The 24844-nt window shown below is 53.6% G+C and overlaps 2 protein-coding genes across 3 annotated transcripts in view; one reads left to right on the forward strand and one right to left on the reverse strand.

The window, feature by feature from the left end:
• Positions 1-137: 137 nt before the first annotated feature.
• On the forward strand, positions 138-11846 carry LOC123378680 (keratin, type I cytoskeletal 18-like). The gene is made up of 7 exons (XM_045032763.1): positions 138-494; positions 7517-7599; positions 8045-8201; positions 8332-8496; positions 8583-8708; positions 9642-9862; positions 11198-11846. The coding sequence occupies exons 1-7, from the start codon at positions 138-140 to the stop codon at positions 11217-11219; spliced, it is 1131 nt and encodes a 376-aa protein (XP_044888698.1). The 3' UTR covers positions 11220-11846.
• A 1966-nt stretch (positions 11847-13812) lies between these two features.
• The window catches only part of ARPC2 (actin related protein 2/3 complex subunit 2), a 33481-nt gene continuing 22449 nt past the window's right edge, over positions 13813-24844 (reverse strand). Inside the window, exons 8-10 of one of the 2 annotated variants that reach the window (XM_045032974.1) lie at positions 22134-22234; positions 21107-21207; positions 13813-14262 (exon numbers count right to left, since the gene is read on the reverse strand). In XM_045032974.1, the coding sequence (XP_044888909.1) occupies positions 14238-14262; positions 21107-21207; positions 22134-22234 (227 nt within the window). In that variant the 3' untranslated portion in view covers positions 13813-14237. Of the gene's footprint in view, positions 14263-18600; positions 18746-21106; positions 21208-22133; positions 22235-24844 lie in introns of those variants that run through there. The other variant, XM_045032972.1, reaches the window with a different exon arrangement.

Consider the following 24844-nt stretch of genomic DNA (forward strand, 5'->3'; position numbering starts at 1 on the left):
TAGCTCCACCCCCTTGCCGGGGGGGGGGGCGCTTCCATTGGCCGGCCTCTACCTGCGCATGCAAATGAGGCTCCTGAATAATGCAGCGGCCCCGCTAGAAATAGCGGCGGGGGCGCCCCGAGCAGGCAGCGCGCAGCATGTCCCGCTCCCGCAGCGGCTCCCTGGCCGGCGCGCCCCGCCCGCGGCCCGGCTCCTCGGCCGGCAGCATGTACGGGGGCGCGGGCGGCTCGGAGCCGCGGGTCTCGGCGTCCCGCCTGCAGGCGCTGCTGCCCGGCCTGCGCGCCAACCTGGACGCGCTGTGGGCCGGCAGCCAGCAGGAGGCGCTGCAGGGGCTGAACGAGCGCCTGGCCGGCTACCTGCAGAGGGTGCGGGGGTTGGAGGCGGCCAACCGGGGGCTGGAGGAGGAGATCGCCCAGGTGCGGGCCCGCCGGGGGGGCGCCGGCCAGCGGGACTGGGAGGCCTGCGAGCGGCCCCTGGTGGAGCTGCGCAAGCAGGTAGGGCCGAGCCGAGGGGCACCCGGGGGCGGGAGGGTCCCCTGAGCTGCCAGGCCCCGGGGGCTGCCGCTACCCCATCCCCTGGGCAGGGCGGGGGCCCTGCTGCTGTCAGTCCCCAGTGAAATGGGCAGGGCAGAGGGAATCGGTCTTCTTGTCCCCCATCAGGTCTGCGCTGGCTGCCTCCCCCCTCCCTGGGGTGCCGGAGCCGGGGGTAGACCCTCTGGCCTGCCCTTGGCGAGCCAGGAGCTGGGGAAGAGAGCTCTGAGGGTGCAAGGGGACAGACAGACACACCCACTTCGTGCAGGAAGCTTATCCCACCGGGGTATCAATTCCTGGAGAAGTGTCACGCCCTGTAGCCCCACCTCGCTGCTGCCACGTCCGTTTGCCCTAATCCACGAGAAACACCAGGGAGGCTGCTGGAACCTGGCCCGTTAGGTCTCATGTAACGGGGGGCAGGAACCCCAATTCCAAAAGCTTCTGATTCCTCACTACCAAGTTCTGTGGAAACACACGCGGAACCAAGAGGGTTCCTGCCCCTGCAAGCAGGGGCGGCTCTAGGGATTTTGCCGCCCCAAGCACGGCAGGCAGGCTGCCTTCGGCGGCTCGCCTGCGGGAGGTCCCCGGTCCCGCGGATTCAGCAGCAGCCACGGGCATGCGGCCGAAGACAACCTGCCTGCCGCCCTCGCGGCGACCGGCAGAGCGCCCCCCGCGGCTTGCCGCCCCAGGCACGGGCTTGATGTGCTGGTGCCTGGAGCCGCCCCTGCCTGCAAGCTCACCATTTCTTCTGTTAGTAAGACAGCTGCAGGCCTGGCCTATCCTCTTTCCTTTCTCTGCTCTAACCCTCCGGCCCTGCTGCCCTTCGCCGACAGCCAATGGGAGACCGTGCTGTGAAAGGTCAGGGGGTTATTTAGGCTTAAATGTTCAGTGGTGATGTTAGAGTCCTTCGTTTTTGGACGCCTTGAAGAGGCCTGATGCTTTCAGACTGTGTGGAGCACCCACCTTCTGAAAACCAGGCCTTTTCTGGGGTCTCATGTGATGCCCCCAAACCAGCCTGTTTTGAAAACGGGGAGCTCAGGGGCTGATCTATCAGGAGCCCCTTGCGCCGGTGAACTGCAGCCGCTGCTTTGTCTGTCGCTCAGTGAGTCTCTTCAGGGTTGAAAGTCGTCAGCAGATCCCCTGGTGGCTAATCCGGCCTGTTTCCAACCCAACCGGCCAGGCAGGGGAGAGGAGAATGAAGTGCCTGCAGAGAGTAGCTGGGCTTCTGGAGTTGCTGAAATGAAATCCCTTCTCCTCTAGAGTCTGAACATACCTGTTCAGTGTCCCTACAGTGCCGCCGAGCTGGCCTGGAGACGGCTCCCTTCCCCCGCTTTTGGCAGTCTCTTGGGGCTGCGGGTTAAACAGTTGCGTCTGCCGAAGCTGCCAAACATACGTGTTTTTCTTTCTCTCTCCATGATTAGCCCTCTGAGAGTAAACAAAGGCGCCTAGATCCGGATTCTCTGTCTCTGTACAGATCTCGTCATCTGCCCAAACACTGTGAACAAGGATCTGGACACGCCCTGTGGGTTTCAGCAGAGCCGGGATCAAGCTGAATTTGGGGTTATTGTGACTCTTGCTTCCCTGAACATAGACATAAATTCAAAGGCCAGAAGGGACCATTACAGTCCCGCTGCACGGCACAGGCCAGAGAACTGCCCCCTGGTTGTTCCTAGAACAGATCTCTTGGAAGAGCAGCCAGTCTGGAATCCCACCATGACCTTGGGCAAATTGTTCCATTCGTTAATTACCCTCATGGTTACAAATTTACGCCTGTCTAGCTTCGGCTTTGAGCCGTTGGATCGTCTCCTTTCTCTGCTAGCTCCAAGAGCCCATTATTAAATATTGGTTCTCCATGTAGGGGTTTATCGACTGTAACCAAGTCATCCCTTAACCTTCTCTTTGGTAAGGTAAATAGGTGGAGCTCTCTGGGTCTGCCGCTATAAGGCGGGTCGTCCCATCCTTGAATCCTTCTCGGGGCTCGGCCCTGAGCCCTCTCCAGTTTATCAACATCCTTCCTGAGAGCAGAAGCCTTCCCCCAAGGGAGGGCTGGTCTAGGCATCCAGCAATGGTGAGGACTCCAGAGTATTCCCTGTTCCCAGGGTGGGCTGCTTGCATGAGCTAGAAATCTGGAGTCCTCACCACTTGTGGTCATTAAAGATCTAAGAACACAAGAATGGCCACCGTGTCAGACCAATGGTCCATTTACCACAGGATCCTCTTTCTGACAGGGCCTGGGGCCAGATGCTTCAAAAGGAACGCATAGAACAGGGCAATTTTTCAGTGATCCGTCCCCTATCTTCCAGGCCCAGCTTCTGGCAGTCAGAGGCTAGGGACACCCAGAGCAGGGGGTTGTGTCCCTGCCCAGCCTGGTTAACAGCCATTGAGGGACCTGTCCTCCAGGAACTTCTCTAGTTCTTTTTTGAACCCAGTTATACTGTTGGTCTTCACACCGTCCCCTGGCAACAAGTTCCACAGGTTGACTGTGCCTTTGGCCTTGTTTGTTTTAAACCTGCTGCCTACTAATTTCATTGGGTGACCCCGATTTGTGTGTTAAGCGAAGGAGTAAATAACACTTCTTGATTCACTTTCTCCACATCATTCATGGTTTTGTAGACCTCTATCAGCTCCCCTGCATCATCTCTTTCCTAAACTGAACAGTCCCAGTCTTTTTAATCTCTGATCACACGGAAGCTGTTCCACCCCCCTTGTCATTTCTGTTGCCCCTTTCCGTACTCTGCCCAATTCTAATTTTTTTTTTTGAGGTGGGGCAACTCGAACTGCATGTGGTATGACAGGAGTGGGCGTACCATGGATTTATACAGGGGCACTATGATCCTTCCTATCTTATCTGTCCCTTTCCTAATGACATTTATTTCTCTTGATTGCTGCTGCCCCCTGAACAGATGTTTTCAGAGAACTATTCACAATGGCACCAAGATCTTTCTTGAGTGGGAACTAATTTAGACCCCATCATTTTGTATGTGTAGTTGGGATTGTTTTCCAAAGTGCATTACTTTGCATTTATCAGCCTTGAATTACATCTGCCATTTTGTCGCCCAGTTTTGTGAGATCCCTTTGTAACTCTGCATGGTCACCTTCTTCTGGATTAATTTTGTATCATCTGCGAACTTTGCCACCTCACCGTTTTACCCCTGTTTCCAGATCATTTATGAATATGTTGAACAGCGCTGGTCCCAGTACAGACCCCTGGGAGGCACCACTATTTACCTCTCTCCATGGTGAAAACCGACCATTTATTCCTGTACTTGGGTTTCCTATCTTGTAACCAGTTACTGATCCATAAGAGCACCTGCCCTCTTATCCACGTCTGCTTACATTGCCCAGGAGCCTTTGAGGGACCTTGTCAAAGGCTTTCTGAAAGTCCAAGTACACCCTGGGATCACCCTTATCACATGTGTGTTGACTCCCTCAAAGAATTCCAATAGCTTGATGAAGCGTGATTTCCCTCTACAGAAGCTGTGCTGACTCTCCCCCGCCATACTGTGTTCATCTCTGTGTCTGATCATTCGGTTCTTTGCTACAGTTTCAACCAGTTTGTCTGGTACTAAAGTTAGACTAACCAGCCTGAAACTGCCAGGATCGCCTCTGGAGGCTTTTAAAAAATTGGTGATCCACCTGTCATCTGGTCCGTAGGCTGATTGAAGTGATAGGTTACACACCACCGGTAGTAGTTCTGCAATGTCCCAAGACTTCCTTCAGGAGTCTTGGCACTCAGCATCTCATGGCGCTTTGTACAAGGCTAAGGTTGTAACCTGGCTGTCCGGCACCAGTTGCAATGCTGGCCACTACGCTCAGCTTCTCCAGATTTCCGCCCCCCTCCCTCCCCCCAGTTTCCATTGCACACAACGTTCTCCTCCTTTTCCTGTCTCAAACTGTGCCACCCCAGAAGTGGCTGCATTTTGGTGATGGGTGAAGGATCCCTGTATATTGCGGTCTGTAAAGTCCACCCCTCACTGAGCCTTCTAGCTGGAAAACAAGAGCATCCAATTTGGGCTGGATGAGTTTAAATGTGTGTGTCCCGGTGCAGTAGAGAAGGGACCTTCCTCTCCTCTCAGCCCCTTTCCTGCAGTATCGTTCTGACAGGAATATTAGAAGGAATGCACTGGGGCCATCTGAAATGTCTAAAAAAAACCAAACCCAGTGAACTATTAGCAACAGACGAATCGCTTCCACCTGCAGGGGGCAGGGCTGACTCGCTTTAACTGTCTCACGACTGATCCTGAAAGGCCACAACGTTCAAGCTTGTGTTAAAAGTAAAGCTCCCAGGGAGGATTTTCAGCAGCACCAGAGAGACTTAAGCACATGGGCCCCAGGGGCTTGTGTGGCAAAGTCCCTCGGGCGCGTTTGAAAATCTCCCCCTGGAACAGACATGGTCCTGAGCCTCGTTCCTGGGGACCCGAGCACCTGCTGCCTTCAGCGAGAGGTGGGTGCTCAGTCCCCTCCTGTAGCTGCTGAGTTTGAGGCCCTCCGAGTCTCTCTCTCTGCCTGGGAGGGAGGGGCCTCTGTTACCGTCTCCCATCAGACTCCTCCGCTCCATCACTGCTGTACGGAAGCCGGGGGTACCTCCGACAGACCTAATCTTGCACGGACTGTGCTGTCTTCTACCTCAATGGGGCTCTGATCCTGCCTTGGAGACAGACAGCCCCTCCCGCACAGTGGGGCTCCCTGGGGCGTAAACAAGACACGGGGATCGCTTCCCCCCCACCCCTGAAATGCAGCTGCTTCTGGGTGAAACGCTGCAGCTGCATCTCGCTGATTATACAAACCCAAGAGCAGGAACCTGGCCAGGTGTCTGAATGGGGGTGGCTAGAAAGCGGGGGCTGAAACGCAGCGGCTTGCTCGGGAAGTTGAGAACTCTTCTTCTTGGCTCAACGGCCTCCATAGATTCTAACGAGCTCCGGCTCCAGCCCAGACGGCAGAAAGCAGCTTGTTTTCAGGCGCTTCCATGGAAGTGCCACTGCCAGCAGCTGGATCTTCCGTCCCAGTTAAAATTCTCCTCTCTGGAACGTGCCTCGGCGATCTGACTAAACGCTACTGGGCTCCAGGGAAGAGAGACCCTCTGCCCTGCTTCCCCACGGGCTGCAAGGTTCAGCTTCTCCCCCGGGGACAATGCAGCCACCTGCCCTTGGCCTGACTTTGCTGTAACCCAATCTGGTGGCTCAAAGAGCCCTGGGGGGCAAACCAACGCCTTGTTTTGCTTTGCAAATGTGCCAGTTTCTGAAACGTGAAACCCACTGGCAGGTCCTGTCTGCGCTTGAGCTGCGGGTCGGAACTTGTTTCAGGAGGAGCTAAGCTGAAGAAGGATCGAGGCTGAGATAAGGGCACTGCAGGGGATCAGGCCCCCCAGCCATAAGAAAAATAAGACGACGACACGGTCTAATCTTGTGCCATCAGAACCGATATTTTTATTAATATTTATGAACATTTTTAACTCTTTAACATGACAATCTACATCAGTTAACAAAAAAATTTACATCTTTTACCAAATCACCTCTCTCTTATTTGCTTAAATTTGCAGCGCTAAGTTGAGTGTGTGTCACATTTTGGCCTGATAGGGATGCACATTAAAAACAAGTTGAGAAACTTATCAAATGCCAAAAAATTAACAAGCGTCAAAATTTGAGGCCCAGGCCAAATGGCCGTCCTGCCCCTCCCCCGACTGGCCCTGCAGGGGTGTGTGTGTATCATGTCATACAGGGGTCGGCAACCGAGTCTTCATTCAGTCACTCTGATTTAAGGTTTCGCGTGCCAGTCCTACATTTTAACCTTTTTAGAAGGTCTCTTTCGATAAATCTATAATACATAACTAAACTATTGTTGTATGTAAAGTAAATAAGGTTTTTAAAATGTTTAAGAAGCTTCATTTAAAATTAAATTAAAATGCAGAGCCCCCCCGGACCGGTGGCCAGGACCGGGGCAGTGAGAGTGCCACTGAAAACCAGCTCGCGTGCCACCTTCGGCACCCGTGCCATAGGTTGCCTACCCCTGATGTAATCTCATGTCACTTAGAGACCACAATGGCAGGAGTTGGAAGGACGGCCCTGGGGGTCAGGCCTGGGGTTTTGGGCTCAATTCCCTGCTCCACCACAGACTCCCTGGGACTTGGGATCTCTGTGCCCCCGTTCTCCCTCTTTGAAAGGGGGACGCTGGCCCGGGCCGGCCCTGCCTTCAAAGGGTGGTGAAAGTCAAGGCCTGGGAGGTGCTTAGCAGACAGGAACAAGGGATTATACGAGCACCAGGTTACTGTACCTGGGGATGACCAGGTGGCTCAGACTTGCTGTTGGGGGGAAGAACTGGAAGAGGACAAGGGATGGGAATGTGGGGGATGGACAGGCTGACTGGGAGTGGGACCAGGGTTTGCCAGGAAGGGGGGCGGGGGCGGCCTGACGGGAAAAAGGGAGGCCAGGGTTTCAACTGGATATTCTCACCGAGCACCAGTGCACACTGCAGCTGTGGGCGGCACCTGTAGGAATCTGGATCAGTGTGTGCACGGGACTGAGGCAGTCTGGGAGTGGGCAGGCTTATGGAGATGGGGAATAATAAAGACGTAGCATTGATCAGACTGGAGCTAATCATCCCTTCTGGCCTTAACCTTTGGTAGGGGCCTGTTCCCCTGCAAAGAGCTTCATGTTCCATTGATGGCTGCATACCCCGGTGAGCAGGAAGCCAGGCCCAGAGATCAGAGCTTGACTTGAGCGATACAGAGCCCCTGCAGCTCTCGCTGATATCAGCAGGGTGCTCAGCACCGCGGTAAAACTGCCCTTAAGACCCAGAGGGAATCTGCAGAGCTGAGAGTAGGACGGCAGGTGGAGTCCCAGGACCCTACCTTTGGCCTGTCTCTCTAAGGGACAGACAGGCGGTGATGGACTTAACTTCTCTGCAGCTGGGTTCCTCAGCTGTCAGCGCTCTGTGCGGAGAGGTGGGGGGAAGTACACGTATCGCTTTAGCATCCGCCTCTCTTGCAGGTGGAGGATCTCAACATGGACAATGCCAAGCTGCTGCTGCAAATCGATAATGCCAGGCTGGCGGCCGACGACTTCAAAGTCAAGTAGGTCTCTTCACTCCCCCCGCTACTAGTGTCTCAGCCAGCCTGGCCGCTTGAGGGCAGGACAAATCCGCTTCCTGCTGCCTTTAACCATCGCGCCCAGAACTTTCCCAAAGCAACTTGCCGAGCCGAGTTCGAAGGTTCCTGCCCTGGGGGCAGCTCCCTCCCCTACGTGTCGCTAAGCAGGCTGGTGTTTTCCAGACTGCTGGTCACATCCGTGCTTTGAAAGCGTCTGTCCGCATTTCTGTTGTGCCCCTTGCCCTGGAATTGGGACGTGACTGAATCTGCAGGCTCCCGCGTTACTCGCACCTCGCTGGGTTAACTCGTCCTTGTCTTGATCCAAGGAAGCTTCCTGCAGTGAGAAAAGCCGGTGCTTGCACTGCAACGTGCCTGAAACCCGCCCCTCCGCCCGCTGGCAGGGTCTGAGCTCTCCCCTTCCCCTTCCCAGGCTGGAGGCAGAGCAGGCCATGTGCGACAGCGTGCAGAAGGACATCCAGGGGCTGCGCAAGATCATGGAGGACACCAACTTCCTGCGCATGAAGCAGGAGGCGGAGCTGGAGGGGCTCAAGGAGGAGCTCGCCCACCTGCGCAAGAGCCACAAGGAGGTAAGGGCTGGGCAGGGGCTGCCAGAGGTGGGAGCGGGGCTGGCTTGGCCGTGCTTTGACGGGGTGACGGCGCTTGGGGGCGACCAGCGCAGGACTGCGAGCGGCTAACACCCCGTTGCCCTCTCTGCAGGAAGCGGAGGCCCTCAGGGCACTGATTGCTAACTCTGACGTGACCGTGGAGGTGGATAACCCCAAGAAGCAGGAGCTGAGTGAGAGCATCGCCCAGATCCGGAAGCAGTACGAGAAAGTGGCCGAGCAGAACCGGGAAGATGCCGAGAGCTGGTACAAGGACAAGGTGAGGGAGAACCGAGAGGAGCGGCTGCGACCCCCGCGTCACGACGGTCCCCGGCATAACCAAGGTGTCCTTCTCCTTTCCCATAGTTCGACACGCTGTCCCAGGAAGCGAACGTGAACACCCAAGCGCTGGAGGAAGCCAAGAGCGAGCTGAGTGAGCTGCGCCGGCAGCTCCAGGGCCTGGAGATCGAACGCCAGACCCTCCAGAAAATGGTGACGAGACCCTGCTTTCCCCCAGCTCTGTTCCTGGCAGCACGTGCTGCTTCCCTGGCAGGGCAACGTTCTCCTCCTGCAGCCTGAGGAAGCAGGGGCTTGAGATGGGGGAAAAACCATCCAAGACCCGCTCCGGGGTGGGGCTGGGTTCTTCCCTCTCCCAGGGAGCCTCTTCCCTTAGGAAGGACGTGAGGTTTTCACTCTTATTGCCCATTTCCTAAAGCTGTGCCAGGAGCCAGGCAGAGGAGGGACTAAGTTACATGCCCCAGGCGGAAGCATCTGCCATGTCTTCCCCCCCGAGTCCTTGCAGGCCCGACCCGAAACCGATCGCTGCGTCAGTCTCTCTGGTTACAGGCCCACTAAACCTTAGCAAGAGCCGTGCCCTAGGCTGGAAAGGGGACCCTGCTGTAACCCATAGGCGCCAAGTGAGCCAGTCCTGATGCCAGCTACGCCGTCCCAGGGCGAGCAGCCCACCACATACCGGCTCCAGCGGGGATGGAGGCTTTTTTTAAAAAGCTGCTTCTAATTCTCAGGCTCTACTGGCCAGACTTCCCGCTAACTGCTGCGATCCTGGTCTCGTCCCTTGCTCAGGTGCAACAGTCCAGAGAGCACTGACTACACACGTGCATGTGGGGAGACCAGTAAACTAAGTGCCCAAGTGATGGGGTGAGCCTAGGTCCGATCTGAGCATTAATGGCAAGGGACGGAAAAGGCACCTTCTGAAGGACACCGGGCACCTGCCTCAGACGGGTGGGAGCTGCACGTCAGGCCATCCAAGTCCTAGGACGTGTTGGGTGCATTGGTCCCTCCCCCTATTGCCCTGTAGGCTCCCCAGGCTTCCTGGGCTGGTGCAGGCCCCCGTGGCCTAGCGATTGCAGTGAGAGCCATGAGTCAGGCTGCCAGGTAATTGCTTTGGGCCCTGCTCCTATCCAGGTGGATACCCTGCAGAACACTTTGCAGAACACCGAAGCCCGCTACAACGACCAGCTGGCAAACCTCCACCACGTCATCGCCAAGCTGCAGGAGGAGCTGGCGGCCTGCCGGGCGGACCTGGAGCGGCAGGCCCGAGACTACGAAGCCCTGCTGGACGTGAAGAGCAAGCTGGAGAATGAGATCAGTCAGTACAGCCAGCTGATTGAGGGAGTGATTGACAGGTAACCGCCCGGGGCCACGGACACGCCAGCCATTGCTCTCCCTCTATCCAGCTGGCTTTGGAAGACTCTCTAGTCTCTCTGCTCCCGTTCTGTCACCAGGTCTGGGGTCTTCCTCCTCCTGTTCAGGGCAGATTGACCGAATCCCAGGCCACTTTGCCCTGCCAGCTCCCGCGCTGTGCTTTACCCGTCTCCTTGGTGGATGCAGGATGAAATCAGCACTGGCTGGGGTGTGGTCTCTGATCGGCCGGCATTGCACTGACAGGGCTTCTGTACCTGAGCTTTTGGATAGGAAGAGAGAGGCCAGTGCCCTCGACTGGGGCTCCATCAGCAGACCAGGATTCTAACCTCCTGCACCTGGTGGAAAGGCCTTGACCAGAGCAGGAGGGAGTGGAACATGGTTTTTTTAGCCCATGTAATGGATCCAGGTTGTTCCTTTGCAAGCCTTAGTTACCAGGCAGAGACTGTATTCATAGCAGCTGCTATGAAGAGAGGAAGCAACAAGAGACATGCAAATCCCATGGTCGCTACAGCTACAGTTGCCCAGGGCTGTTCAGGGAAAGGTGCCCCCGTAAGCAAATCTCACACACACACACCCCCCGGAGGGACAGGGATCACACAAACGCTGCCATGTTTTGTGTTTGCAGAGAGGAGCTGCTGAATCCAGCCAGCCTGGGTAAGTGACCCCGGGTGGTGCCCTTAGCGTAGGGGCGCTGGCTAGCTGGAGAGCAGCCTGCTTCGCTGTACGGGTCTGCCCTGGCACCAGTCTGCTTGCCAGCTTCCTGTGTGATCACACGCAATGTGCCAGAACCATGTCCTGTCTTTTCTTGCCACTGGTCCTTTTCTACCAATGCGGCCGTGTCCTTCAGCCTTGGCCTTCTGTCCTGTTGGAAAGCAGAGGTCCTGGCCTGGCATGTTTGGAGTAAAGCCACTGCACATCCACTCCAGAAAACCTGGCAGGGGAAAGGGCACCCAAAGGCAGCACTCTGCAGTGGGAGCTGGAGCAGAGGCTGGCTCAGTTTGGCCATCTGAGAAGCAGCACATTGATGCATGGGCCCATTGGGCTAGCAGCTAATGCTTCTACAAGGGCCTCCCAGCCCTCTGCGCGTCCAGCAGCAGCACCCAGAGCACTGAGCTAAGCCCCTCGTCTCGGCTCCAAGACTCGTGCTCACTGCAGCCTCTGAAGCGCCTGGCTTCCAGGTTGCAGTTGTTGAGTGACTCCAGCTGTCCGACGTCACCCCCTGGCACGAGTCCCTGCCGCTGTAGCACAGATCTGAGCAGAGGGGAGCTGCAAGAGCCTGCTCCCAGCCTAACAACCCCTTTTCCCTTCTCTCTCAGGCTCCCGAAGGCAGACCATTAAGAAGGTGGTGGTGACCACCCAGGAGATTGTGGATGGGAAAGTGATTGCGCAGCAATCGGAGGAAGTAATTCAGTAAAGAAGCGAATCTCGATCTACCGCTGCTGCCTTTAGAGCTCCTTTTAAGCTGCTTTAACGAGCCAGGGGTGTGGGTTGCATTGTCTTCTGCAGAGGTCTGTGCTCTGCGGTGATTGGAATCCTGCTGAATAAAGATCTTCCAAGCACTCTGAAATGGCTCCTAGCACCTCCGGTGTGGGATGCATCGTTTAGCTCACACGCGGAAAAAGGCACAGAGGAAGCCAGCAGCTGGAAGCCCCTAGAGAGGCAGCTCACAGATGGTACCTGCCAGTAGTTAAGTGAAATAGAGAAGATCTGGCTGGGCATTAGGCTCTGCCGCTGTCAGGGCTAAGAGGGGCTGCCTGTGTGCGGGACGTGCTCTTTGGGGAAGGAGGTATCGCCTCCTTGTCAGACCTGAACATCTAAGCGTCTCCTCCTCGAGATGCTGGAGCACTATGGGCAACAGAGGCTGTGCAGATGGGAACTGGGGTGCTGCTCGGTTCCTTGCAGTCGGGGGTTAGCAAGGAAGAGAAGCACAACCTTTAGCAGTGAAGGGATCCCACTCGCCACCTTCTCAGGTCATGGAGGGGTTTCTTACCATACACCAAGTCACCCTCCGGGTCTTCAGTGGCTCCCCCGGTGTAATCCCAGGTGCATTCTCCTACTCCTGGCTGGACCCCAACCCTTCCCCTGCCCAGGGAGTCTTCAATAACTCACCTTGTCTTTGTCCAGTGACAGGAAAGGCCCCAGAGGACTGAGAAGTGAAGGCATTGCTCGAGGCAGGGGGCTGCTGGCTTTCCCTGGCCTGCCCCGTACAAGCAGCGGCATGACAGCTCTGGGGAAGAGCCAGTATGAGAACACTCAGGCTCTGCCCTTCCACGGAGCTGACACATGCGCCCAGCTCTGATGCCCTATTCCCATAGGCTGCTCCCCTGGCCCCCATGCATGGCCTGCTGTTCCTTCCTGTGAAACGCTGCTTTCCTCTTCTGTTAGCCCAGCACCCCGAGGCTCTAGCCATGAACCAAAAGCACCTGGGGCTGCAGGCGCTAACGCACCGTCCCTGGCCCGGTGACACACGCAGGCGGCTTACAAGGACAACCTGTACTGGGAGAGGCTTGTACTCCCAGGGGCTGTTAAAATGAGGACAGTCGCTTCACACCAAGAGGGGGGAGCTGGTATCAGATGTGCCCGAGGGCCAGCACTGCTGCACGAGGTCCCCTCCAGAGGGCTTAGCCTGCAGGGTGTGGTCTTGGTGTCTCCTGATATTTCCCTCCACCTGAATGCAGTAGAAGGGTGGAAGCGGAGAGCTAGCCAGGGGCTCGGGGCAATCCAAGGTGCTATGGAGAGGGGTGGTGTGAAGTAACACAGAGCACCTGACAGCTGCCAGTGGACTGGCCCAGGAACCTTACCTAGCATGGCCGGCCAGCCTTCCCCCTTCACTGTGCTGTTTACATGGAATTGCCGAGGTTTTTAAAAGAAATGAAGGTAGAGATGTTCCCGCATCTGCAACTGGCTGCTGGGCAACAGTGAAACACCCACACAGCAGGGATCACCAAGGCGGCAGGAGTCCTGGCCACAATTCTGCACTTTTCTACATTGTGGGGGAGTCAGGGCCCTGCACCCCGCACTCCCTGCAATTCCCCGTCACTCTCAGCCGGCCAGTGACACAGCAGGGTTATTAGCCGACAGGAACACGGTCCCAAGCAGGGCTTGTAGGTACAACCAGGACCCCTCAGTCAGGTCCCTCTGGGGGGCAAGGATCTTAGACCCCAGACTTGGGGTTCCTGCCTCCTCCCAGCCAGCCCAGAACTGAAACCAAAAACCCTCCAGCCGGCTCTGCCCCCTCCTTCTTCCCCTCCCTTTGTCCAGCTTCCCGGCAAAGGTGTTGACTCTCCACACCCCACTTCCTGGCTCAGGTCCTGTCCCTCACCTAAAGTCACCCCCTGCTCTCCCCTCCCCCATGCAGACAGCCCCGGTAAAACTAGACGACATTCCCAGGTCAGTCCACCCCGCTCCCTACTGCGTCACAGGCTTCCTTTACATTGTCCTAAGCTACACCCAAGTGCGCAGAGCACGAAGGGACCACACTATATTAGTGAGCGTGTGCAGAGGTTTTACACTGTTCACTTTTCACACATCGGGCAGTTTTCACAAGAGCAGAGGGCACTATAGGGCTATCACCCAGCAGCAGTTCATGTTTCAGCACCGTTAGCCGTGGCACCACAGCTGATCAAGGATCACATTTCACATTACAGTGGAGAAAATATTTTCACCTCCGTTTTTCAAAATCAAAACCATCTTTGGTTCAACTCTGGAAAACATTCACCCCTGGGCTGAGCCTGACCTTGCCAAATTTCAGCCCAAAAGACTGAAGAGGTGTCAAGCAAGTGAAAGTGCTTAGCCCAGAAATGCTTGTTCAACCTCCATCCTGTCCAGGACACAGAGAACATTCCTATGTTACCACTGGGACGTGCTAAGTGGGACATCATGGGGCTTTCCCAGGTCTAATTTCTATAACAATCCAAACTCCCACAAGCTGTTAAGATAGAAAGATCTCCTTTATTAATGAACCCGAACAGTATTTCTTCAGATACAGGAGTTTTGAACTCAAATACTCAGAAGAAAACAAGTTAATATTGCATTATTCTCATAAGAAATACTGCAACTCATTACCAGTAACATATTGCAAAGCAAAACAGCTTGAAAAGAAAAAAAGAAAAAAACGAAATTAAACTGATCAAAATGGAATTAAGGTTGGTTTGTGTTTTTTTTTTTTTTGAACTAGTAAGTCCTTGCAAGCACAGCTCGTTTCTGCAGATTACTTCCCAAACTTGTACAAAACAGAACCCGATTGGTTGTATTCCTTAAGAGCCCAGAGAGGTGCAACATTAAAAGCTACGATTATCAAGTAGCAAGTGCTCCAGCCTTCTGTCTTCAGCGGCGGCCTCCGCCACACCCCATGCGTTAACGGGATGAGAACGTCTTCCCCCTGTAAGGAGCAGAAGGGCAATATTAGGGGTATTCTCTTACCAAGTATCCCACACGTTACTCAGTCCCAGTAGAGTCCCGCATTGACATCTACTGTGCTGCCTTTCAGCACAGGCGAGGCACTGCCCTTTGGGGACGGGAGGCTGTGGAGAGGATTTGGGGGAGTGTTTCCAAGAGGGGGCTCGGCAGGCAGAAGGGGAAAGAGGAGAGGGAGGGCACTGCAAGGACCGCGGCAGGAAATGAGAGCAGAGATACGAGGTCATGGTTATGGAAGACGAGGACAAGGAACAGACGCCAATGAAGGGACTGACGTGTGAGTGAGTGAGTGGCAGGAGGGGAAGATGCCTAGACTACGGGCACATGCCCCACGGTATAGGGTGACCAGCTGCAGAGGACCAGTCACAGTCTGGTTTGCTTTCCTGGGGCAGTTTGTTGCGAGAGTTCAGTGGAGGAAGCCTCCATTCACCAGAGCCAGACGGATACGCGCCTGGGTGACAGCAAGGCACCATCCTTGTCTTTCAGCACCAGTAATAATGTGACCAAGTGGGGTTGTCTACACAGCAACGTAAGCCTACGGTTAGTGAGACTCGAGTCAGCTGACCCACGCCAGGGAACCCCGGGCTTGAGCGCCTACACTGTATTTTAACCCTGGGTTAAGGATTTTCCGACCCAGGCTCGAATCTAGGGCTCTGGTCTCCACACTGCAGTGCGCAGACCTGAGTCAAAGGGTGCGTCTACACTACCCGCCAGATCGGTGGGTAGTGATCAATCTATTGGGGATCAATTTATCGCATCTAGTGTAGCCGCGATAAATCGATCCCTGATCGCTCTGCTGTCGACTCCTGCACTCCAGCTCGGCGAGAGGCGGAAGTGGAGTCGACGGGGGAGTGGCAGCAGTCGACCCCATGCCGTGAGGACAGGAGGTAAGTCGACCTAAGACACGTCGACTTCAGCTATGCTATTCTCGCAGCTGAAGTTGCATATGTTACGTTGACACCCCCCCCCACACCCCCCGTAGACCAGGCCAAAGTAACCTTACCCCAGAGTGCGTAGCACCCCCCGGCCTCTGTCGACTCTCTAGCCCAGTGGCGCTCAGACTTTTTTACGGGTGACCCCTTTCACTTAGCAAGTCTCCGAGCGCGACCCCCCTTATCAATTAAGATACTTTTTAATATATTTAACACCATTCTAAGTGCTGGAGGCAACGCGGGGTTTGAGGTGGAGGCTGACAGCTCGTGACCCCCAGTAATAACCTTGTGACCCCGAGGGGTCCCGACCCCCAGTTTGAGAACCCCTGTGCTAGCCCTAGTGTTGCACTGTGGGAAAACAGCCTGTTTCCTCGCTGTGACGGTGCTACTGACGGGCCTCAGGTGCTGTAAGGAGCACGAGTTCATAAACAGCGTAATTAGCGCCTTCGGTGGCTGTCCCCGTAGAACGACTGCGGTCTGGGGAGGCTTCATAGTGAACCGATTGGAGAACTGGGCTTGCCAGCTCCAGGCTGAGTCACACTGGCGGGAAAATGCCCAGGGGCACCTGTTCTGTGGCTAATTAGGACATCAGTCTCCAGGGCCATCAGCCGGTTAAACTGAAATTTTGCAATTCTGAATGTTTAAAATGGGTTGTTCAATGAAGGGGTTTTTGGTTGGCTGGTTGGTTTTTTATTTATTTTTGTCTGTTTGTTTTGAAGTTTGACATAAAATGTAGGTTTCAGAGAAAAAACACCTGCACACCCCAGCCTAGCTGCAGAACAGTGAAGTGCATCCCCTGGGCTTGGGGTGCAGTGTGCTCCAGCACCCCCCCCCCCAAGACTGGAGGTGGATTACGGTTTTGTGGGGCCCTGGGACAGAGCAATGGCTGTTCCCCCCCTCCCCACACACACCCCAGCGATCTTGCTGGGGCAATCAGCGTTCGAGGTCATCCTCCCCCAGCCATGCTGAGCCGGGACCTCTGCTGCTCCCCGTCTCTGGAGGACAGCCCGGGCAGTGCGCCAGAATCTGACCGTGCTCTTGTGACCGGGAAGCAGCTCTCTTTGCAAGAAGTATCAGAGGGGGAGCCGTGTTTGCTGCTTTTACAGATCCAGACTAAGAGTCCTGTGGCACCTTATAGACTAAAAGACATTTTGGAGCATGAGCTTTCGTGGGTGAATACCCACTTCGTCAGATGCTCATGCTCCAAAACGTCTGTTAGTCTATAAGGTGCCACAGGACTCTGCTGTCTTTGCAAAAAGTTTCTTCTGACAGGCCTCCACTGAAAGCCCCGCTGGCTCTCTGGTAGCATGCTTGAAGACTGGTGTTCAGCAGGCAATGGGTTAATGCTGATCTCAGCTGTTATCTTTGCAAAGAGAGGTGTGGTTTCCATTTGTAAGCAAGTGTAATAGATTGTATCACAGACTGTTAGCATGGAGAGGACTAAGGAAGTTGCCCCAAGGAACTCTGGGATACAACTGGAGGAACTGGAGCACTGGAATGGGTCACCTAGGGAGGTGGTGGAATCTCCATCCTTAGAGGTGTTTAAGGCCCGGCTTGACAGAGCCCTGGCTGGGATGATTTAGTTGGGTTGGTCCTGCTTTGAGCAGGGAGTTGGACTAGATACCTCCTGAAGGCCCTTCCAACCCTGATAGTCTGTGATTCTATGAATTCCAGGACCCAAGTCAAGCCAGGGCTGCGTGCACACAGAAAAGCAATAGGGATCGGACCCTCCAGCCCCGCCGGGTCCTGGGACCCTAGCTTAGCACAGCTGGTGTGTGGACGCAAGGGGGTTAGGTTTGAGCCTGGGCTGACATTGCTGTGCAGATACACCCCTAAGAGGCTTCAATGCACTGGGCAGACGTGACACAAGGCGGAGCCATTTAAAAATCACTGTCCATGCCCCAGCTGTTGCAAAGCTCCTCTCAGAAATGCACCAACCACCTTCCGGAGGATGAACACAGCAAACAGCTGCAGTTAGCTGGTGCTGGGACCAAGCAGTTCTGCCCTCTGCCTTCCCCCAAGCAGGCTCAACAGCACAGAACCGTTTTGTAAGAGGAGAGAATTTTATAGCATATTAAACCCCCTGGATCCTGCTCCTGGCCAGTGCAAATAGTTAACTCAAAATGAATCAGCACTTGACACTTGCAGCTCCACGGCAGAGGCTTGAAGCTATTCACGGCTGCCGAAGGGCCTGCGGAAAGAGGCTGAGACCTAAAACACCACCACCATTAGCAGTGGGCAATACTGGATTAAAAACGAGCCCGGCCCCGGCCCCTTTTCAATAAAGCCAGCTACAGCCTGAACATGGAGAGCGCGCAGAGGGCTGTCTTGAAAGCCTGCTGGGACTTGCACTGCCATCTCTCTAGGGATGCAACATTTCTGTATGTGGTTCTTTTGTTCCTTCCCTGTGTTTCGCTGTTCCACACACCTACGAACACACAACAAACCTGAGCGTTTCCATGGCAAGACCTCTTGCAAGGCTGAGCCACTTCTAAGCCCCCCCGCCCCAATATCACTCCTCTAGCTGGAGCAATCCACTTCTGCAGAGGGGCCTCTTACTCCAGCCGTTTCAATGGACACACGTTTGCATTGGGCCCAAAATCTGGCTTCTGAAGATATTCTACAAGGCTTAATGGAAATTCCAGACCCACCGGACTTTAAACACTCCCCAAAACAGTCACTCCATTGCGGACGAGAGATAAGGTGAAACTGACATGTCTATTTTCACAGCCCAAGCTGAGTGAAGTGCAAAATGTGAACAGAGCGCAAATGCTGTTAAGTCAATGAGATTAAACCCTCCCCCTCATTTTTGCACCATTTCCACCAGCCCCAGAGATTTTATACACTGCTTTTCAGAGTATGATTCATGGCCAGCAATGTCATTTTAAGAGATGGGAGATGCACTGATCACTTCACCAGCCACTAAGATGCGCCGAGGATCCCTGCCCAGAACCCCGCCCGTCTTTAACTCCACTTACAGCATACAACGCCTGTTTCAGAGCTGTCTCTCTACACCCTGCCCAGCAATGTCCATCTCCGGGTTCACACACACGTCACTGACTGGCTGGCCCACAGCTCACCATGCAGTATGTGCCTTGGGGACGGTTCTCTGTGACGGCACTGCATGTGACCTGTGAACCCCCCCAGGGCATTTCTTCCAACTTGTGAGAGTGGCCGCGACAGCTGGCACCAGACTAACCTGCTATTCATGCCAGTTACTAGTCAGTTCCTGTACACTCATCCTGCTAGATAAGCAAGTAGCATTAGAACAGTAAATGGAGCATTACAGGCAATTTGGTACTATCTACTTACAAACCCCCAGCTTTCCTGACTAGTCCTTAAAAGGACTGATTGCCGGCAGGAAGACCGAGCCAGCTGCCTTTCTGCTGTACCTATCTGCTGTTTCATCTCTTGGCCTCAACTGCTCTGCCTGTCAGCCTCTGGACCGTGACACCTGTGCGGGACTCTGCCTGCTGAAGGGAGTCGCCAGCGAACTGTCTGGCATGGAAGAGGCTCCTGCGAACAAGAAGCGAGGGGGGAATAAGCGAATGAGATACGAGCTCATCTTAATCCGCCCTTCATCGAGGTTCTGCTCTTGTATCCAAGCCTCCATTGCTCACTCAACCCCCATCCCCCATACTCACCGTCTGCCCCGCCCTCCACCAGGACAACCCTGTTCCCTCTCTCTGTGAAGGGCCAGTCCACCCTATCTAGGGGGAGAGGCAGTTCTGCCCCATCCTGTCTAGGGATCCGAGGCGGTAAGCTGTGACCGCCGGCTATCCCGTATTACAACAGGGGAAGTGAATACGCTTCTGGAAATGGGCGAGACATCCTAGCTTAAAGTGGAGTTTAAACTAACCAAGGAGACCTGAACTCCAGCCCTGCAAGGGCTAAACGTACTGATCACCACCGAAAACACATGCGAGAAGCTTCCCCGGCACTTAGTTACAGAACTGCTGGAAACTCTTCCCTTCGGAGCCAATGAACATAACCCCCCATGCGCTAGGTCTGAGCTCCCAAACTGCCTGCTCTTTAACAGCACAACAGACCCGCCAGGAAACCACTCCAGCTGGAGACGGGAGAGAAGACAAGGCAGTTTAAGGTACTTCCTGAAGTCAGCCAAGACCAGAACTACCCGTTTAAATGGAGGCAGGCAGACATTTTAGCTTTTCCCCATCATCCGGACTAGCCAGGTGTGAGAGAAAAGCCTTTATTTCCCTTGAAAACAGGCAGTTAAGTGGGATTCACACGTGGAATAGCCGAGGTGTTGGGCTTTCACTGAACTGCAGGCAGGTCAGCCTTTCCCAGTTCTCAAGGATGACCCTCCCCACTCAGAGGTTCCAGGATTAGCTGGGGAGAGGACTAGTGCAGCACCTTCGAACAGCACTGTCCCACTGCGACACCCTTACAAGAGACGGCCACCGGATTACACCCTGATGCTCCAGCCCTTCTTGTCTCAATGACAGACTCACATTTATACTGTCGCATCGTACGCTAGCGGCTAGTTCTCCCGGTTTGATTTTCTGGGATTCTCTTTTGCTCACAGAGCAGCGGAAGCATCACATAATGCAATTGCTAAAATCTACCGTGCGTTCAATGCTCAGAGCGCTTTACAGACATCCTCCACCTCCTGGGGATGGCAGCGGGTATTGGCGCCACCCCCATTTCACAGAAACGGGAACAGAGGCAGAGCAGCAACTTCCCTTGTCCAAGACCACAGAGTCAGTGTAAGAGAAATCCAGCCTTGGGTTCTCCAGACACGCTCCGCTCTCCCCAGGCTCCTGCTAGGAGGGAAGACCCTGTCAAACAACCTGAAAGCGAGTTTGCTTTTCAAATGCAGGCGTGAAGGAGAAGTCTGCCACTCTGGGATTTGAGTGTCGGTTCCACGCGGAGTTAAAGGTGAAATTTGCTAACTAATTAGTCCGCAGTTAGATCCCTGAGTTAAGGGTGAACGTTTGCACCAATTTCTTAGCCTGGGACAGGCTGGCCCGTGAATACTTTTCACCAGGTTTATAAACTGTGCATGTGCCTAGTCCACATGTATGTTCCACACTTGAGTGGAGCCCAGACGAGCTGTACCTGATGGGTTTTGAAGGGAGTTGCTGAAATGCGGGAGTATCCAACAAGAGGCAGGACATTCAAAGTTACCTGACACCTTCTGCCTTAAGGGTGACAGCGTTCAGGATGAGTCATCAGCCTTTCCTCAAAGTTTCTATTTCGTCCTAACAATATTTAAATCTGGAGGAAGCTGCGTTTAATTTAACAAGTTTTTAATGCTCAGTACAAAGCCAACCTCACAATCTGGAGAATCAACACACTTTCACTCTGTGAGGGAAAGGCCCTGGAGTGCGTTAGACTAGCTACTGCAAAAACTCTGACAGCAGAGCCACGCTAGCCCAGCACTTGGGAGGCTTCGTTCTGCGCCCCTCAGCAATGCACTTTGTACAGAAGATGCTGTATACAGAGGTATCAAAATGCTTCCATGTCTGCTGCCTTCTACCACCCCAGATCTACCCCTTTCAGAATCGAGACAATGCCCCCTTGGGAAAGGCAGTGCGCGCTTTACAAATAACCGGGATTATTAAAAAAGAGACGGTCAGACAGCAGAAGCCTTTAAATAACCAAGCTTGTTAAAGAACAACTCACGGTTCTCTAGTCTACGCCCTCTTCCCAGGGCTTCTGGGGCTCTGGACTACAGAATTCTACTCCATTTTATAACAGTGCTCCCTCACTAGGATTGCCTTTCCAATGTGCGCTCACCACGCCCAGCTATTGAGAACCTCCCCAACACACGTTGCACTGGCTGTGACAATTACGGAGCATGATCTGTGTTCACGAGACTCTTACAGGCCCAAGGATCCCGGCTTTGATACTCACGTGATTGTTTTCATTTCCTTCTTCTCCGCGTCTGGACGGGCACGGTTCAGCACCTTGAGGAAATCTGACGTTTTTGCCCTCATACGCGTGTGAATATAGGCCTGCGTTGCATTACAAAACAAACAGCTGAAGGTTCCATCCACATGCTTTGGTTTTCAAACATCAGCTGTTACCACCCTAACAGGACTAAACTCTGAAATCCCTAGGGCTGGCATGAGGGGTGGAGCATGAATACCAGCAGCCCCTGTGGGTGATCTGGGACTGAGATCCTCTTCTGGGCCAGGGACACTGGGTCTAGGGGCTGGCTCTTGCTCATGGGGGTCTTACACTGGACTCTCTGGTAGAACCACCCGATGGAGAGGGATCCTGAAGAAATGGTACATTGCTGCACCAATTTCCATTTCCCCCCCCCCCCCCAGTCTGTATTCATCTGTTGTCTCTTATACTTTGATTGTTGGCGCAGAACCCGACTTTTTGTTCTGTTTCTACAGCACCTAGCACAGTGGGGTTTCTAGGCTTCTAGGCGCAAGAGTACTACAAATCCCAACACCAGAATAGTTCACTAGTGTCACTCGTACCCAGTGATGGGTGAATTAGGCCTGGGAATGGGGCTTATGCTGTCCTCTGCCGCGCCCAACGCTGGCCCTTGTCAAGTCCAGATCCCAGAGTCGATGCCCCACTAATCTCCCTAGAGTGGCAATTCCTGTTTCCTGCAAGCAGGTGGGAGTGAGCACTGGGAGAGTTTGGGGGCAAATCCCACCATGTAAGATGGAGATGACCTGCAATGCTGCCTCACAGACAGACCCAGAGAAGAGGGCAGACTCATTTCCACATTCCGGGAGAACAGTGCTTGGCACATATGTAGCACTTGGCATTTCCAAAGGGCTACACAGTGTGCTCTTGGCGTTGGACGCACATGAAGCAGAGGCCGAGATGAATTCTGCATTTAAAACCCTCCTTGGAATGTTCACCTCCCCCCACCTCCGGAGCACAGCGTTACGTGAAATCAGCCCAGTCCCTTCTGTACCTTGGAGCATTTGATGTGATAGTGCAGGTAGTCCCGGAACGTGTGGATCAGGTTGATGGTGTTGTCCCTGGCAGCGGTGTTGGTGTGGCGGGGGAACAGCACTGGAAAGATAAAACAATAGCGCAAGGAGTTTTATTTCCGACCAAGGCTGAGCACCAGCTAGAAAGAGTGACAGGATACGAACAGCTACTGAAGAGCTGTTTCAATACAAGAGCCTTAATACTCAGGAGGGCTATGAAAGAGCCCTTGCCTGCACCATATGACTGAATGACACTTGGAATTTAGCACAAGACTTAACAGCACTTCTCCAATATTCGCAACACTGACATCTGTACGATCGGATACAGTCTGGATGACAGAGGTGATTGGAGTTAACAATGTGAAGACGATCACATCATTGTACCTGTGAAAAGTACTTTTCATTCACTTTTCCTAAACTAGAGGAAGGTCTTTCAACAGATACCTTAAGAGGGCAGAGAGGCAAAATGAACTAAAAAGTAGACTGTTCAGTGACTGAAACATGGAGAGAAACCTAATCCCGCCTGTCTCTTCTAAACTAGTAACAAAGATCCCAGACACATTTTCTACTAATGACAGAGCAGAAATCTTCTTCCTAATGCACAGAGAAAACTTCACCACCATGTAGATTTAAGAGGCCCGTGAGAGAATGTGTGATTTTACATGGCAAATCAATACTGTATTCCTGTCACAATTCTACCTTTGACATGACCCTTACTCATCGCCAGACCCTGCCCCCTGCCAAGCACCCCACCCCCAGCTCCAAGCTGACAGAGCAGAGAGATGCACTTGGACAGCACCTTGGGAAGCCATCCACATGCTGCTGATTGCCCTGTCACCGCTAAACATAATCTGCTAAAATCCCGATGCATCCGGAGGAAAATAACTGCCCAGGATGAAATTTTGCATCCTTCTGCCTCAGTACAAACAGAAGCGCCCTTCACAGAAGGCAGGTCTCGGCACCGCCACGCGGCCTGTCCGCTTGCTGGATGAGCCAAGCGCTATTAGTTACGCTGGCCCAGGAAGCAAGGCGCCAACTGTGAGTGGCCGGCATGCACGGCTCCAAGGGCTGTTATTTTGTGGGACCAACTCAACTACCACTCCAAGGACTGACAGGCCTCTGGCATAGGGCTAATCTCACCAAGGGACAGCTAAATTGGACACGGAAAAGGAGCTGCTCACACACAAAGCCTGTGAGCTAAAGCGAGTTGCAGAGCTGGTGCATGGTCTAAGATCTGCTATTACATTGTGCTCCCAGATCACCCATGAGTTGCCTGATGTCTTTGAGCACACGTCTACACTACCCGCCGGATCGGCAGCTAGTAACTGATCTATCGGGGATCAATTTATCGCATCTCATCTAGACGCAATAAATCGATCCCTGAATCGACGCCTGTACTCCACCTCGGCAGGAGGAGTAAGCGGAGTCGACGGGGGAGCCGCGGCAGTTGACTTGCTGCCGTGAGGATGGCCAGGTAAGTCGAACTGAGATACTTCGACTTCAGCTATGCAAATAGTGTAGCTGAAGTTGTGTATCTTAGATTGATCCCCTCCCAATGTAGACCAGCCCTAAGATACGAATCTTAGCTCAGGGCTCTTGTACAGACAGGCCTAGCAACAACACACCAGTACGAACGTAGCTTTATTCAGCAAAGGGAGGAAGCCGCATGTCTCTGTTCTACTCTCAAATGAGTGCAAGAAAGGGTGCTCGGAAGTGAAAAGCCTTAATGGACTAACCCACTTTCATCCCCGTTTCATCTGTTGACTAAAAGGTGTAGCCAATTGTTAATTACACTTGTGGTTCATTCTTAAAGACGTTCAAGAGACTAAATAACCAAACTTAACCAAATTTATTGCCAAAAGACAAAATAGTACCAGGTGAAAAGGAGACAAATACCCTCCTTCTGGAAAGCAATTCTTATCTTGCAACACAGTCACCTTATACCAAAGGTGCGCTTTGGAAATATGCATTTAAACCAGCTATATTTGTAGCACAGTTTTACACAGAGTTTCAAAACTTTCTGTATGTAACAAAACTCCAACCTGCCAGTTTGGGCTTGTTGCTCTGTATCTTCCTTCTCTTTGTTCTGGATACTAGCATTCCAGGTACTGGCCTGTGAAGTTACAGCCCGATACTGTCCCTTATCTCATTACAAATACTACATCCCAGGTGCTGATGAGCCATGACAGGACTCCCTTGGCACAAGGTATTTGTGCACCTTTGCTTTGACAAGTTTCCTGTTTTCTGACGCCAAAGCTGGCTTCAGCTTTGCAGTGTTGGAGGATACCTGTCACGTGCGACCGGAACTGTGGGAAGAACCTGATCATTCAGTTAACAACTTCCCAACAGCCATAGATATAACGTACATTATGTTAATACCACGTGCATAATACCTATTAGTGTGGTGTACACTACGCCTACATCTAGGTATTGGTGAACACCTCAGTATTATTATTACAGGATTCTTGGAAAACAGTCCTCACTGAGGTCTGACTAATCCACGCAGGGCAATAGTGCTCATCACAAAAATCAGAGTCTGGTGCCAAGCATCACAGGAAAGGATTGGGACAAGTGTAGCGGAGGATGCTGCAGCTCGGGAACCAGGTGTATTGGCACAGCTCTCAGGGCACAGCGCCTGCTTCCGGATCTACCTGTAGCCCATACCAACAGCTCCTAAGTCATGGGCAAAGTT

The sequence above is a fragment of the Mauremys mutica genome, chromosome 10 (genome assembly GCF_020497125.1).
Source record: "Mauremys mutica isolate MM-2020 ecotype Southern chromosome 10, ASM2049712v1, whole genome shotgun sequence".
In the NCBI taxonomy this organism is placed as follows: domain Eukaryota; kingdom Metazoa; phylum Chordata; order Testudines; family Geoemydidae; genus Mauremys; species Mauremys mutica.